This window comes from Chanodichthys erythropterus, chromosome 13 (assembly GCF_024489055.1).
Source record: "Chanodichthys erythropterus isolate Z2021 chromosome 13, ASM2448905v1, whole genome shotgun sequence".
Taxonomy (NCBI): domain Eukaryota; kingdom Metazoa; phylum Chordata; class Actinopteri; order Cypriniformes; family Xenocyprididae; genus Chanodichthys; species Chanodichthys erythropterus.
In genome coordinates this window covers 15,295,130-15,311,839 of record NC_090233.1, presented here as the reverse complement: position 1 = coordinate 15,311,839, position 16,710 = coordinate 15,295,130, and the positions used below count along the sequence as shown (strand labels likewise).

The 16,710-nt window shown below is 36.7% G+C and overlaps 1 protein-coding gene across 1 annotated transcript in view; it reads left to right on the top strand.

Annotated features, from left to right (window-relative positions):
* Window positions 1-16,710, top strand: part of pappaa (pregnancy-associated plasma protein A, pappalysin 1a) — a 103,274-nt gene that overhangs the window by 61,775 nt on the left and 24,789 nt on the right. The window contains exons 15-20 of the mRNA XM_067407423.1: window positions 5,426-5,594; window positions 11,035-11,218; window positions 12,484-12,685; window positions 12,801-12,996; window positions 15,088-15,235; window positions 15,473-15,588. Of these exons, the coding sequence (XP_067263524.1) occupies window positions 5,426-5,594; window positions 11,035-11,218; window positions 12,484-12,685; window positions 12,801-12,996; window positions 15,088-15,235; window positions 15,473-15,588 (1,015 nt within the window). The remainder of the gene's footprint in view (window positions 1-5,425; window positions 5,595-11,034; window positions 11,219-12,483; window positions 12,686-12,800; window positions 12,997-15,087; window positions 15,236-15,472; window positions 15,589-16,710) is intronic.

Here is a 16,710-nt window from a genome sequence, read left to right as displayed (position 1 = left end):
AGGTTTCTGATGTCACAGACACATTAATATTCTAAAATAATATCCCACATGTATTCATATTCACTGTTCAGAAACGTGGACCGGTCAGTAATAAAAGCAGGACAGATGCAATTATTCCTAAACAGTAGAAGAAGAGTGAAATAAATTCTGTCAGATCTTGTGCTGTTCCTCAATACGTTTTGTCTTGTTTTCTATGTAAAATAAGTATCAGTAGACTATTAGAGAAGCAAAATGAAATAAAGTCTGGTTTTCAGAGAAATATAAAACAAAACATGCTTAATACAAGAAGAAAAAAAGGGGTAAGAAAAATAAACATAATTCAAAAGGGAAAACAAGTTTATTATTCTTCTACCCCACTGCCAAAATATCTTGCTGTAACTGTATTTTACCCAACAGCAAAACTCTGTTGCTCAGCCTGTTTAATTGGTCCGAGAAAGGCTGGAAAATGTTCATGAACAACTAAAATATGAAATTTAGTTGTTATATATAACTCTTAAGAGAATCTGTTTTATATAATTTCCTGATGTTTTTCAAGGCTTAACCTTCATTTGAATCTGGCTGCACCACATTTACCACTTCTACAAAAACACAACAAAACTAAAGAAATAAATTCTAAAATAAAAAATCACTCGTGTATAAATAGTTCCACTCTGAACACATCCATTCTGTTCTGCAGCTCATGTAAGAATGTGCAATAAACATAATTTGCTTGATTTATAGAATGAGTTAATTTTGAAAGAGTTCCATTTGCGTTCATTTAAAGCAGAAAACTGCATGTTGGCCATGAATAATCTTGCCACCCAAAGCCCTTCGAATGCGAAGTGACGCTGTATCGACAGCAGTCTGATTTCCTTCGGTCCACAGTGTACTTTATTGAGTGCTTGATATTATTCAAATAATGCTCAGAGGCACGCTGAATATTCAGAACTTGCAAACTATTTACCAGTCGGGATCTCATATGGAATCATCTGACCACAAACAACATATTTCCCGTAATACTGCCCGATACGAAACACCATGTCCCTATTCCCAGTGTTGTTAACAACAGGGTCCATTAACATGGTTTGGTTTAATGTGTCCCTCCCCTTTTCAGTACTGTATGCCACTAAAGCATTAGTTTAATGTGTTCAGAGGGCCGTCTTTGGCTCTGGGAATTGGCTCACTGGTTAATGGGTGTACCGTAAATTAATTTGCAAGCTAATAAGAGGAATTTAGGCCAATACTAACAATGGCAAACTCAAAAATGCAGTGTTTTGGAATCTCTGCTTAACACATGCGGGTTATATGCGAGTCAATATATCTTTTGATTGCCAGAATGTAATGTTGCATCATGTGTTTTGTTTGTGCTTTGATATCTTGGGCTTATAAAATTATGACGCAAAATGATTGAGAAAATAAGCTATCGGGGTAAATGGGTAGACAAAGAACTTTTATAGGTGACGATTTTATGTCATGAGATTTTGTCAACTACACAATTAAATGCATGGCTCAAACAACAACTGGATTGCATAAAACATTTGAGTGATTCCAAGTATGGGACAGGAGCTGCTTTTCATGTTCTCCTGCTTTAAAAAAAATGTGTCTGAAACCTTAAACCATGTTTCTTCATTTCTCGCTTACTGAAAAGGTCCAGCGCCTCATGTTTGCCCCTATGACCACGGCCAGATCTGCCAGGATTCTACTTGGTCAGCTAAGAGTTGAAAAATGCCAACTCTGCATTTACAAACTGACTCCAGTAGAGATTTATTTTTCCTTCCCACTGGCTTTTTCTCTCTTTCTGAGGATAGAGTTTAGCTCTCAATTTGTCCAGCATTGTTCATCTGGCCACATGGATTACTCTTAAAGAACCGTGTAGACATCAGACACAAAAACTCCCCCACAATCCTCTCAGTTTCCTAACAAACATTTTTTTTTTTTTGTCTTGTGAAAGATGGATATTGACTTTCATTAAAAAAGAAAAGTGTTGATGTGAAATATAAGTGTATGAAAGCATCTGAAGGCATCCGGTTAAACTGCATTACTGTAAATGTGCTAAAAATCTGTGGTTTCATGAATGGTACCAATGCTGTTATTACCTTCTTTCTTTTATTACACCCAGTAAGTAATAATAAATATCCAGAGCTGATTGATTTAATAAAAAGTTCTGACTCAATGTCTACACTTCCCAGTCAGAATGAAAATCAGTAACACTTTACTTGAAGCGCGAGGATTTAAAGGGGCCGCAGCCTGAATCGGTGCTTATTTAATGATGCCCTAAAATAGGCAGTTAAAAAAAATAATTAAAAAAAGTCTATGGGGTATTTTGAGCTGAAACTTCACAGACACATTCAGGGGACACCTTAGACTTGCATCTTGTGAAAGAATGTTCTAGGACACCTTTAATGCATTATTCTTTCTAAAGGTGTAATAATGAATTAGGGCTCCACGATTTGGAGAAAACAAATTGACTTGCAATTTTTTTTTTTTTTTTAGTTAAAGCAGAACTAAGTAACTTTTTTTACCTTCATAAATAGTTTTCTAAGTCCTTACGATGGTTAATTGACTTGTAGTGGTGTGTTTGAGGCGTGCACTAACCCCCTCTGGCACGTCTACGCCAGAAAACAGCACTTGCAAGTTGAGCTGCGCCGAACCGACACAATCTCGTCTCATGTTCACGTTCACGCGAGAGTGACAAAATGCTTTACGGTAATTCAAAAACAATGTATATATTATGACTTTATTAGACAATTTCAAAAATAAATTAAGATTTCTTGTACTATATTTGCAAAACTACTGCGCTGGTGAGCGTTGTAGTCGTTGTAGTCCAGAGCTGCGCTTGGAGAATTTACGACAGTGTGATTCACTGAAGGATCCTGCAGGGGGAGCTTCACAAATCTTACTGAGTTCCACTTTAAAATTGCAATTAGCGATTTTAAAGTGCAATTTATAAAAAATGAAAATAAATAAATAAACAGTACCCAAAATTTCATGCTAATATATTAATTTGACAACTAATAGTTGTTATTATTATCATTGTTGCTAAATAAAAATGTTAAACCAAATAAGAAATATTACTATTGTAATAACTGTCATTGTTAAAAAAAATAATAAGAGTATTTAAGGATAAATATAACCACAATAATTAGAAAATAATATTTTTATTTTACAAAAAACTTGTATGAAAAACTGCAGGGTTATTTATTAATATAAATAATTAGAAAGGTCTAAGGATTTATTATTTATTATTATTATTATTATTATTATTATAAAAATCTGTGACAATAATTTCTTTTCTTTTTTTGTCAGGAGATATGCAAAATAAAAAATTTAATATGAAATATGTGTCTTTTATGCATCCACTGTGAAAAAACCTCCTGTGCACTGGAGAAAAACATTTTGAGTATTGTTTCCCTCACAGTTCTTCAGAGAGAAGTATTGAAGTATTGTTTTTCCTAGTTTGACCCAGAATAGGATGGCGCCCTTGAGCAGAAACTCCAAATGCGCCTGAGAGAGTTTTTCAGGAAATCTCCTCTGGACATCATACTGTCGCTGTAACTCAATAAAGAGAAGATAGAAAAGCTTTGATTGATTAAACATGAATATAATAAACACTCTACTATGACAAAACATTGTTTATCTGTGTTCTTCAAGCCTTCAAAGGTACTTTCATAATTACAAAATGTATTTATTATGCAATGCTAATCAAAATGCTATTTCAAACACTCGACTGAAGTTATGAAGTAAGTTTGGAGTAAAAACACGTTATTAAATGTTGTTTTCTGTAGGACAACAGGTTCATAAACTCTTCTCATGTTTGGAAAGTTTGTTTGATGTGTTGCTTTTTCAAATGTAGTTTAGATGGAGCATCTATTACTGATCACAGATCAGCTCACAGAAAAAAAAAAAAAAAAAACATTCTTTGCGATTTCATAATCCAAATTCAAAATTCGAATTCATAAGGCAAATCGTGATTTCGGTTAATTAATCCTGCAGCCCTAAAACCAATAGATAAATATTATAACTGTGTTTATAATCATTCTTGAGATCATATAATGCATTATAAGGTGCATTAACAGATAATGGAGTAATGGACGAGAACCACTGCATTAATAATTTTGATATCCCAGGAATAAAAAAAAAAAAAAAAAAAAAAAAATATATATATATATATAATATACACACATATTTATTTATTTATATAGGGTACAATGGGGCTAAAGGCACACCTTACGAAAAATGTGCTTTTCACTACTCTCAAAGTATATGATTGCAAAAAAAAAAAAAAAAAAAAAAAAAAAATATATATATATATATATATATATATGTACACAAAATCTGTTTCTCCATCAATGTTCAATATAAACACACACACACACACACATATACATATATATATATATGTGTGTGTGTGTGTGTGTTTATATTGAACATTGATGGAGAAACAGATTTTGTGTAAAAATAATTAATAAAAAATGTGTTTCAAAATCTTATAAATGTATGAGGTGGTGAGGGGGGCTTTTACCCATACACAGGGTAAAAGGCACACAGTATTCAAATACTTTAGCTAAAATAATACATTTTTAATAATTTGTAGGTTAATATTTGTTCAAAAGAATTACTTTAGCAAAATTTGTACTATTTTGTTTATTTTTTATAAATAAAAGAGTGAATGTTTATTCATTAAATATACGGTCATTAAAATATGTTAATTTAAAAATATATTTCAAAAATACAGAAACAAAATTATTTTAAAAAGTAAATATTCTGAAAGCACTGAAGGAGATCCCATAATATTTAATATATATATTTACAGTAATAGCAAAAAGTGATGATTTATGATGATATGATTAATATCATATATTTTTAAATATGATTGTTTCATTATAAATATGGTGATTATCTCCAAGATGAATCCCCATTTTGATATATGATATTTACCATCTGAATCTAATCATGCCATGTCAACAAATGGAAAAGTTAGTCAGCTATTCATTATGATGTTAATTACTGTGCTTTTTGCCGCATATACCATACTTTTACATATTCATCCGTCATTGAAAAACTGAATTACCTTGAACAAAAATGAAAATCATTAAGAAGACCTTTTTCTGAAATTACAAACATTAATTTAACCGATTCTCATTTGCTACTTAAATCAACAACATTTTAAAAATCATCAAACATTAGATCAAACTACCTCAGAATCAACTTTGCGTTGCTGCCCGCGATCGCGTCAAAGATCAGACAAGTTTGCACGTGCATTTTGAAAAGCGGATATTTAGGAAAGTGACGTGGCAAGTTTTTGTGGAATCTAGTGGTTCAGAGGAAAATAAAATCAAAGGTGCCTTTAGCCCCGTTGTACCCTATATATATTTAAATATTATGAATCACAGATTGTAGTTAATTTATCAACCTCCTCCCTTCCTCTCCATCTGTCTGTTTTCAGCTGTGTTCATTACTCCTGTGAAGCCATTGATTGCCAAGAGCCGCTGATCCGGAATGCAGAGGTGCAGTGCAGCGACAACGGATACTTCAACGGCGCGCGCTGCACCGTCATGTGCAACAGCGGATACGTCCTACAAATCCACCGGGACGATGACATCATCAAGAGCCAGGTATAGACAGAGCGAGGAACATTATATGTTGGGTTTGTCACAAGCTGGTCGCACAAGTAAGTTTCTGTGGAGAGTTGCATCTCAACTGAGTTTAATGGAACAAAAATATTTAGTAATGCGTAAGTGTGCCTTTACGTAAAAACTAGACTAAGTTGGCCACTGCAGGGCAAAAACAACCATAGAACTGTCACTTTTCCATTTGTTTGAAGCCAAGGATATTTTGATCACCTCTCAAAAGAAGAAAAGCAAAGAACAAACTGCAAGATTTGAGTTATTGCAATTCATATAAAGCACCTGGATTTGCACAAAAGATGAACATGACGGCATGCGGGGAGCAGCAGCTCATTTGCATTTAAAGGGACACACACAAAAACGGCAAAAAATAGGGGCAAATTTGACAAGCTATAATAAATGATCTGTGGGGTATTTTGAGCTGAAACTTCACACACACATTCTGGAGACACCAGAGACTTATAATACATCTTGTGAAAGGGGGCATTATAGGGATTTATTGAATTTGTCCTCTAATACGATGTGGTCGATTGTTGTCACTCGCGTTGTAAATTGGTTATTTAGTAATCTGCATAATAAATTTAATAGTAAAACCTGAGCTAAGAGTACTACACTCTTATTTCTGATAGCATAATTGAATTAGCCGAAATATTTAATCAACAATAGCTGTTTCCATCCACCTATTTTTATGCAAAGAAGAATACATGTAGGAAGACAACTTTACAAGATAAATCCCTCGATGTGCAACAAAAAACATACATGACTCAACAGAGGCTGTGATTGGATAACTGGACAAACCAGCGGACCAATCGCATCGCAGCATCACAGATGTTGGTTTGGTTGTGGTGAAACGGCTGAGTCAGAGTCTGTCATCAGAATGATTTGGTTTAATTCCCTCCAGAAGCGTCTCACACGCAAGAGAACATGACAGCGTTTATTGTGTTTGATGAAACTCATTTATGATGGAAGGAAAAAGAGCCACATTTCTTTTGTTAGAGATATTTTGTTCTCTTGAACACATGGTTTGGAAACAGTGCTTTATTTGTTATGTGATATTCCAATTTTGCACACAAGACAAATTCATAACTTTGTATGGAAACATTGCTAACGAGTGGTGGACGTGTAGCACTTCCAATTGATTCCATTTCTGCATTTCTGTTGCCTCAGATCGCCAACTCTCACTGAAACTGGTTGCTTTGTCACTGCAATTGTGAACGCAAACATATATTCCAAAAGATCAAGGAGCGTTCTGTTTCCCATGCAGGTACAATCTCCCCTTAGGGTTTCGTCGGTTGTCAATGCAGTGACGTAATAGTTTGATCAAGCGTCGCCCCGAGCGATACGATCACGCCCTCCTCTTTGATTTCTTCATTCTTCATCTCAGCAGTGATTATGACGCGGTCATGCAATAGAATGTCGGAACAGTGTGTTTCTGTGGCATCAGCATGGGAGCAAGGACAATGCTATCAAGTTGCATCTTGTCGAGCTTCATTAGAAAGTGCACTCGCTTCAGTTGTGTCACGAGGCTTCCAGGAAATCTGCCTTAGATGGTGCTATCTTCAAAACGATCTGTTCTCTCCACTTGTTTGCGTGTCCTTGTTTGTTTTCATCATTGCAAACACTATGCTCAGATGTTTAATGGAAAGCCAATGTGAAATCCCGTCTCTTCTACAACAATAACAAGATTAAATGCATCTCATCTGATCGGTGCTTAAAGGATCAGTTCACTTCAGAGTTAAAATTTCCTAATAATTCACTCTCCTCCGTGTCATCCAAGATGTTCATGTCTTTCTTTCTTCAGTGGAAAAGAAATGAAGGTTTTTGAGGAAAACATTTTTTCTCCATACAGTGGGGTTCAACAGGTGCAAATGTCCGTTTCAGTGCAACCTTTCCATAGCACAAAATGTACTTTATAGTGGACAAAGTTCCTTTAGATCAGCCCGGCTTCATACTGTCAGAAGTGAATATCTCTCTTCTATACTCACCGCTGTACTGGTGAATCAGAGGGCGAGATACGCCTCGTCATATTCTCTTGTCTTGTCACCGTGTCTACAGCTTGAAGCTGTCTACTGGATGCAACAAAGCGAACGGTGCAAATCCATTTGTCCTTTGTGTCGGAAGTTGCGCAAGTGCAACTGTCGGGATTTGTCGTATCTTGCAGTATCCAGTGTAGACAGCATCACTGATTATAATGGTTTTGCTTTTGTTCGCTCACGTCTGGTCTAGGCATTGTTTTGGTAGTTGTGACGTTTGAATCCTTTCACAAACTTGTCCATGCTTGATGCAGAACCAACTATCTGAGTATTGTTGCTGACCATGTCCATCCCTTTATGACCACAGTGGACCATCTTCTGATGGCTACTTCCAGCAGGATAATGACACAAATCATCTCAAACTGGTTTCTTGAACATGAGAGTGAGTTCACTAAACTCAAATGACCTCCACTCAGCAGATCTCAATCCAGTAGAGCAGCTTTGGGATGTGCTGGAGATTCACATCATGGATGTGTGATGATATCATGACAATATGGACCAAAATCTCCTTGTTGAATCTTTGCCACGAAGAATCGAGGCAGTTCTGAAGGCAAAAGGAGGTCCGACCCGGTACCTAATAAAGTGGCTGTATTTTTGTTTTATTTCAGTTTGTTTATTTTGTTTCTAGTAACACAGTTGTTTTTTTTTTATGGTTGGTTTATAATAACTCCAGATGTACTGAATTGAATTGTATTCGAGCAGATACCGAACAGGAAAAGTTTCTTGCATGATTCAGACTTCTTCACAAAGGGCAGGATATTATGTAATGTTGTTAAAGCTTATTTTTTCCATTGGTGAGCTGTTTTCAGCTGCGCTCTGATTCACTCGTGCCTAAAGGTCAGCAGTTACCTGCATACACCCGCGTGTTCTTCACAAGAGTGTAAATGACCTTGTCTGATGTGATAATTTATCGTAATTCAGCACTTGCTCTCGGTTCAGGTACTTTCGGGAATTCTGTGAAGATATTCTAAACATATTGATTGAGTTTATCATGTGGAAAGCATAAGTTTTATGTGGAGAAAAACGAAAGAGATTAATGGCTGGGTAAGAAGATAGTGTTGTGGTGTATCAAATAATCAAAGAAAAAGCAGAACTATATGAGAAAGAAAGAATATCTGCCCGAGATTATCAATAACTTGTGTGTTTAGTGGCGTATACCAACTCAAGCAAACAGCTCTTCAGTGCTTTATGATCAAAGTATAAGTTCTTTTATGGGATTTGCAAGTAATGAATATCACTAAATTGCTTAAATGTTGCAAAGATTTACATGAATTTGAGAAAAAAAAATATATTTTTTTAATCAAACAGCTTTCCCATTTACAGTGAAGGAGGGAGCCGATCCATATTATCGAGATTTCCTTAAAGTTTTATCTAATCAAAATAATGGATAGAAGATGCTTTTTGTCACATTTTTGTCATATTTTCTTCTTTGTAACTGAAAGCTACCAGGAAGGATATTATCTGCTTGTTATTTTATTGAAGTCAGATCCCACAAGATCCCAAAAAGCACATTATATGGCGAAGTTACGAGATGAGGCATAATAACAAAAACCTGGGTCAAAGATGTTTCAGGCGCTCTAACCAGATGTCAGGCCGTTTTGGGGCATTTTTGGAATAACAGAGTTATGGTCAAGAGTATGTGCCAGTGTTTTTGCACAACAGTGTCCAAACTACACACATTATCAAAACACTGCATCACGTGGAGCTTTAAAGGAAGAAGACTACTCTTTACATAGGCAGCATTCGAACTGAAATGGGACCATAAGTGACTGATTTGCAAGTGTAAGGATTTGAGTGGGTTTGACAAGGGCCAAATTGTGATGGCTAGACATAAATCAGTTTGTTTTGTTCAGTATCTATCAAAAGTGCTCCAAGGAAGGAACAGTGGTGAACCGGAGACAGGGTCATGGGCGGCCGAGGCTCATTGAAGTCTCAACAGACGAGCTCCTGTAGCTGAAACTGCTCCAGAAGTTAATGCTGGTTCTGATAGAAAGGTGTCAGAATACACACAGTTTGTTGCGTATGGAGCTGCAGACCAGTCAGGGTGATGCTGACCCCTGTCCACCGCCGAAAGAGCCAACAGTGAGTATCAGAACTGGACAATGGAGCAATGGAAGAAGGTGGTCTGGTCTGATGAACCACGTTTTCTTCTACATCACGTGGATGGCCGGGTGCGTGTGCGTCTCTTATCTGGGGAACACATGGCACCAGGATGCACTATGGGAAGAAGGCGAGCCGGAGGAGGCAGTGTGATGCTTCGGGCAATGTTCTGCTGGGAAACCTTGGGTCCTGCCATCCATGTGGATGTTACTTTGACACGTACCACTTTCCTAAGCACTGTTGCAGACCATGTACACCCTTTCATAAAACGGTATTCCCTGGTGGCCTCTTTCAGCAGGATAATGCTCCTGGCACAAAGCAGGAATGGTTTGAGGAGCACAACAATGAGTTTGAGGTGTTGACTTAGCCTCCAAATTCCCCAGATCTGTGGGATGTGCTGAACAAACAAGTCTGATCCATGGAGGCTCCACCTCACAACTTACAGGACTTAAAGGATCTGGATCTTGGTGCAAATACCACAGCACACCTTCAGGGGTCCAGAGGAGTCCATGCCTCGATGGGTCAGGGCTGATTTGACAGCAAAAGTGGGATCAACACAATATTAGGAAGGTGGTCATAATGTTATGCCTGATTGGTGTATAATACAATGATGATTGAGAGATGAACAAATAAACCTTCCTCAGAAGCCTGATGATCATATTTGATACTCACATTTTACTAAAACATGATGTATGGATAGTAAATAAACCTATTCTTACTCAAGTAAACTTTATTCTTGTATTTACTTGATTTCACATGAGCTCAACCATGAGCTGAAGGTGGACATTTTTGCAATCATACCAAAAGGCTTTTTACTTGTTTAAAAACTAAAAAATATCAATCAGACCACAGAAGGCATGCAGGTATTTTGTGTACAACAGATTTTTTCAGTAAAGTTTTCATCATGTTGATCTTTTAGAGGCCATTTGCATATCAAATATGATAGAGTAGGCTATACAAGGAAGAAATTTGTTAGGTTTTTGGAAGAGATCTACAGCCATGGTGTTATCTGCAGGACATTTCAGAGTAAATGATAAATATGAATTATTTGTATGTCTAAAGATTCAGTCATAGTATCAGTAAAGGGTATTCGGTGCAGTGCATGACTAAACGTCACTTTAAACCTCTTGCAAAACACTAATGCATGTTTTCAGACCCGTGCATGAGAGGAACAAACATGTCCTTTTGCAGTCCCACCTCTCCCTACTTTGGTATCAGCCAAGTGTACTGTGTGGTCAGCATGACATATTGAACTCTACTGAACTAGTTGAAAATCTGACGTCTTTTCTCTGCAGACGGACTCAACCGTGACCATCACCTGTGCTGATAGGAAATGGAACAAGCAAGTATCGTGTGAGCCGGTTGACTGTGGGCTACCAGATAAGTACCATGTGCACCCTGCCCACTTTGATTTCCCAGAAGGCACCACTTACGGCAAGAAGAGCACGTTCCAGTGCAAGGAGCCTGCTCAGCTTGTGGGTGAGAAACGCTGCAAAACCTTTGCTGCAGTTAATAGATTACCTGGTAAAACAGGTCCTCTTTGGTCTTGACCATTTTTTAATTTCCATGTAGGCACATTAATATATGTACTTCTTATGAACCTCCCCAGTATGAAGGAGAATAAATGTCTCATTGCAGTGACGAGAACTAAATGAAGAATAAAACTTAAAACAACAACTCTGATTGTATTAATCAGAATAAACAATTCCTCCGCCAAGTCAATTGTGACTTGCAGCTGTTTGCAATTGCAACATAGTGCATTAAGATGGAATTACAGTTATGTGCGGTCACAGGTATTTTGATACGTGACTCATCCAGTCAGAATTTAGAGGAGCTATCAATTTAATAACACTTTTTATGTCTTCTCAGTATGGTAAACAACTATTACCAGCTAATACTAATAGTTAGGAAACATTTGCACTGGGATTTATGTAGTTTTTAAGAAGTGATGTTACGACATTACATCAAAAGTAAACGAGTTTGTTTAAACACAGAAAGAAAGAAAGATACACTTTAGGGCAGGTGTTGTTGTTGTTGTTGTTGTTGTTTTTAAGCTTAGTCACTTCATTTTGATATTTTTTATTAAATATTTCTTAATGTCTAGTGCCATTTTGCTTCTCAAGTAAATGCATCTTTATTTAAGAGGGTTTAGATGTTTCTAATACAAAACAATGCCAAAATACTGAGTAAGAAATCATATTTTGCCACCATTTAAGAGTTATTTTTTATAGAAGTCTCTTCTGCTCACCAAGGCTTGATCAAAAATACAGTAAAAATTGTAAAATATTTTTAAAATGTAAAATAGCATTTTTCTTTGTGAATATATAGTAAACTATAATTTATATCCTGTGATCAAAGCTGAATTTTTAGCATCATTACTCCAGTCTTCAGTGTCACATGATCCTTCAGAAATCATTTTGATATGATGATTTGATGCTCAAGAAACATCTCTTGGTCACACTGTAGTTTGGGGAACACATATTCACTATTAAATATAACTTTTGCCTGCTTATTAATAGTTAGTAAGGTAGTTGTTAAGTTTAAGATTAAGGGATGCAGAATAAGGCATTAATATGTTCTTTGTAAATACTAATAAACAGCCAATATGCACGTTAACTAGTTAATAGTGAGACCATAAACTAAAGTGTTATCAATTTCTTCTTATTATTATCAATGTTGCAAACTGATGGATTTTTTTTTTAAATGTTATGAGCCATGTTATTCTGTCTGTCGCTCATCTGCAGGCACGAATAACACTCTGACCTGTATGGAGGACGGTCTGTGGTCGTTCCCGGAGGCTTTGTGTGAGCTCCGCTGTCCAGCGCCGCCTCCCGTGCCCAACGCCATGCTGCAGACCAAACGCTGCAATGAAACGGGCCTGAAAGTGGGAACCCTCTGCAAATACAAATGCAAACCTGGATACCATGTGGCCAACAAGCCAAAGAGGTGTGCACACGATTATTCACAGGAACTGAATAACGCTCTCATCCACTCAGTCCATACCATCATGAGTAGTGTTTCATCATCAACAACAGTATCTTTCTTGTCTCTTTTCCCGCAGGAGAGCCTTCAAGCGGCAGTGCACAGAGGACGGCCGCTGGTTGGAGGGCTCGTGTGAGCCGGTGACCTGTCCTCCTCCTCCATCGGTCTTCTATGGCATGTACCAGTGCACAGACGGCTTCAGGTTCGACAGCACCTGCTGGATAAACTGCGGTGGCACCAACCACACTCTGAGACAACCGCCACCATGCAAACAGGTCTGACTAATACTGTAGATCCTTTTGTTTTTGGTTCTTTATCCATAATCCAGCTATTCCTAATGACTTACTGTATGTTCCTGCTGAAAAGACCAGCTTAGGCCAATATGTGTTTTCATGATGGTCATGGCTGATGATGGTTAGTGCTGCCCTGTGATGTTTGACCAACCTAGACTAGTCATTATGATGATTAGACATTCTACTAACTATAAGTAACTTTGCTGCTACATGTAAACTTACTCTACTAACCCGAACACTAACCTAACAGTCTACTAATACTCTGAGAGTTATACAGAGGTGTAAAAAGTACAGATACCTTACAGTGAAAATTCACCAATTCCAAAACAACTTGAGTTAAAGTCTTAAAGTATCTGATTTTAAGAGTACTTAACTGTTTTACTCGTGCTGAATGTAGGCTCAGAGATGCACTAGTCCTGAGAGAAATGGCAGTGAAAATAAGACACAATTGATTTGTAAGATGAGATATCATATTTATTTTCTAAAATCAAAATAAAGCTGAACACCTCAATATTGCAATAAATCAAGGTCGACACAACAGCCTCTTAAACATCTACAAACTCTCAAGTCTCAGTTAAGATCAAGTGCACAAAAAGGCCGTAAGTAAACCAATATCGGATAAATAAAATGATGTTAAGTAAAATTAAATAGTCTACTTGCACTGGACGTGCTGGTTTTGGTCTCATCGCCGGCTGCAGTCATGACCTCATCTCCTAAATCAACTACCTAAACTACCTGCTAATGCACTCACATTCACGTAAGGTAGGATTTTTTTGACAAGTTTGAGGGAGAAAAGGCAAAATGCAAAAGATACAGTACCTTCAATGCCCTTAGATGGCGATTCCGCTTCTTTATATCAAAAGCAAACTGCTGCAGAAAAAGTTAGGTGCCATGCAAAGTGTAATGTGTAATTGCATTACTCATCACAGATGTATTCAAGTAAAAAGTACATTTACTTGTTAAAAAAGTTGCTAATATCTTTGATACTCAGTAAAACTACAAAGTAGCCAAAAAGATACTTAAGTACAATAACTAATTACATTTACTCAAATTCTTTACACCTCTGGAGTCATATGTAGTTGTAGATATACACATATAGACATGTAGTTGAAAAGTTACTTGGATGCATTAAAATGATCAAAAGTGGCAATAAAGACATTTTTTACTCTGCAAAAATGATTTTATACGTAGTATTTTTATCTTGTTTTCCACTGCAAATATCTAAAAAATCATTTACTTGAGTTATTTAATCTAAAAATGTCTAAAAAAATAAAAATAAACAAATAAATAAAATTGCAATTTAGTGTTACAGAAGATTTCTATTTCAACTTTCTATTTATCAATGAATCCTGAAAAAAATTCTCATGGTTTCCACAAAAATATTAAGCAGCAAATCAGAATTTTTATATTATTATAAATAATGCATTGAAATGATATTGTAATGATAATTTTTAAATACTGTTAATACCGCCATGAATATAGTCTTTGTTGCTAATATGGCATTAAATCATGAATACATAAATTGATAATAATCATAAATGTTTCTTGAGCAGCAAATCATCATATTAGAATGATTTCTGAAGGATCATGTGACACTGAAGACTGGAGTAATGATGCTGAAAATTCAGCTTTGATCACAGGAATAAATTACACTTTACTATATATTCACATAGAAAACAGCTGATTTAAATAGTAATAATATTTCACAATTTTTACTGTATTTTTGATCAAATAGTCCTCATAAGCAGAAGAGATTTCTTTCAAAACCATTAAACAGTTTACTGACCACAAACTTTTGAATGAAATTCTCTTCATTTCATATTTGTAGAAGTTTACAACATTGACACTGTTATTTTCTCTTTTATTACAGTGAAGCTACTTATTGAAGCATTCTGTGTTGTATAAAGCGCTATATAAACAAGTGTGACTTGACTCGTATAAATCATGACAAAAACAAATAACTGTTAAATTAGGTATTCATTGATGGTGTGTTTAGAAATGCGTGTCTTTATCTGCCATTTCCATTGGCTGTAAGATCAGAATGTGGTTGTGATGTTTTTGCCGTCTCCACAGGTTGTCGGCACCAATGTCATCCGCTGCAGAAAGGACGGGAACTGGACCGGAAGCTTCCGGTTATGCCCTCAGCTGAAGGGCCAATGCTCTCTACCTCAGAACCTGCATCCCAGCATCCGCATCAGCTGCAAGAAGGGCCACGGCATAGGTGTGAACTCTTTCTTTGTCCGATTCATTCAGAGCTGTGCAGCTTTTCACGTTGGGATTTGAACGTATGATGCAGAATTTAGTTGTGTTCAGCCTGCCACACCATCAGAGTTCAGGGAATTCATCTCAAGTTTGGAAGTGTATCATCAGAACATTAATATTGATCTAAAATGTATCATAAAGTCTAGAGCAACATCTTTCTTCAGACGAGCTGATTCCCTCCGTCTGTTTCCCACAGGAGAGGAGTGCGAGTTGTCCTGCAGGGACATCAGCAACGATGTGGTCATTCTGCCGAGTAACATGACGGTCAGCAGCATTATGAGACATCACTGGATGAACCCTACTAAAGTCAAGGTTTGTGTTTTCAGTCGGTGTGCGGCCGCTCCGCTTACTGGCAGGGAATGTCGCACCGGGACGCTGATCCTGAGAGTGACTCAATGTTTGAGGTGACACGGGTCGGACAGCAGATATCGGATTGTGCCTGATGATTCATCAGTGTCGTTCGTCAATGTCTAGGCTCGGGACTTTCGGGTCAGACAGAAGCATTGTCTATGAGGAATTCACCTCTAAAATGAGATTTATTGCTTTGAAAATTAACATGGTGTAAATGCAAAACAAATGACTTATAAATATGCATGAAATATGAAGGCAAATATTGTACAAAAATACATATCCTATATACTCAGAAATAATATAAAAATAAGAAAAATGCTAAATATTTCTTAGCGCCAAAAAGTAAAAGCAATAAATAACACCAGTAATAGGCTATTATTAACAGCAAATGCTTTGTAAAAGCAGAAAATAACACCCGTCACCATCATGCAAACATACAGTAGTCGTTCTTTACAGGTTTTTGCATTCCACTGAGCTATTTTTCCTGTTGTTTTTATGTTTGGTGGACGTGTTTGGCTGTTCCACTCGTGTCTCGCATCTTTTGCAGCGTCTCACCCATGAAATACACAAGTTAAAAAAAGTTAAACTCGCGCCTAATAGCTTTATTTTTTTCCCATTCCACTGCCTGTGTCTCGTTTTATTCAACGCAATAACGCATTTCTGAGCGCTTTGTGTTCCATGAGAGCGGTTAATCAGTGGTCGGATCATTTTCTTGTCTTATCGGTTATCATTGCTGAATTGTCAACATGTCCAATTGTAACGTTTGCTAACATTTTTATTCAAAACCGCAATTTCTCGATTTCAAAATAATAAACTAATAAGCAGTTATGTTGTCTGCCGCTTTTAAATGTTTTAATCATTCATCAATTGGAAAAAAAAAATGTTCTGAAAGTGATTCCATTCATATAGTTCCTCTATATTTAGAAAGAAAATCAGGCCAAAACGAAGTGTTGTTTTGTTTTTGTTTCGGGAGTTCAGATCAGATTGCCGAAGTGAACTTTCTGGCAAAGTTTGCTGTGGCTGGTAAACACTTCTGAACTACCACTGGTCCGTGGCGATTATGTAATAGGTGGGTGTGGCTCT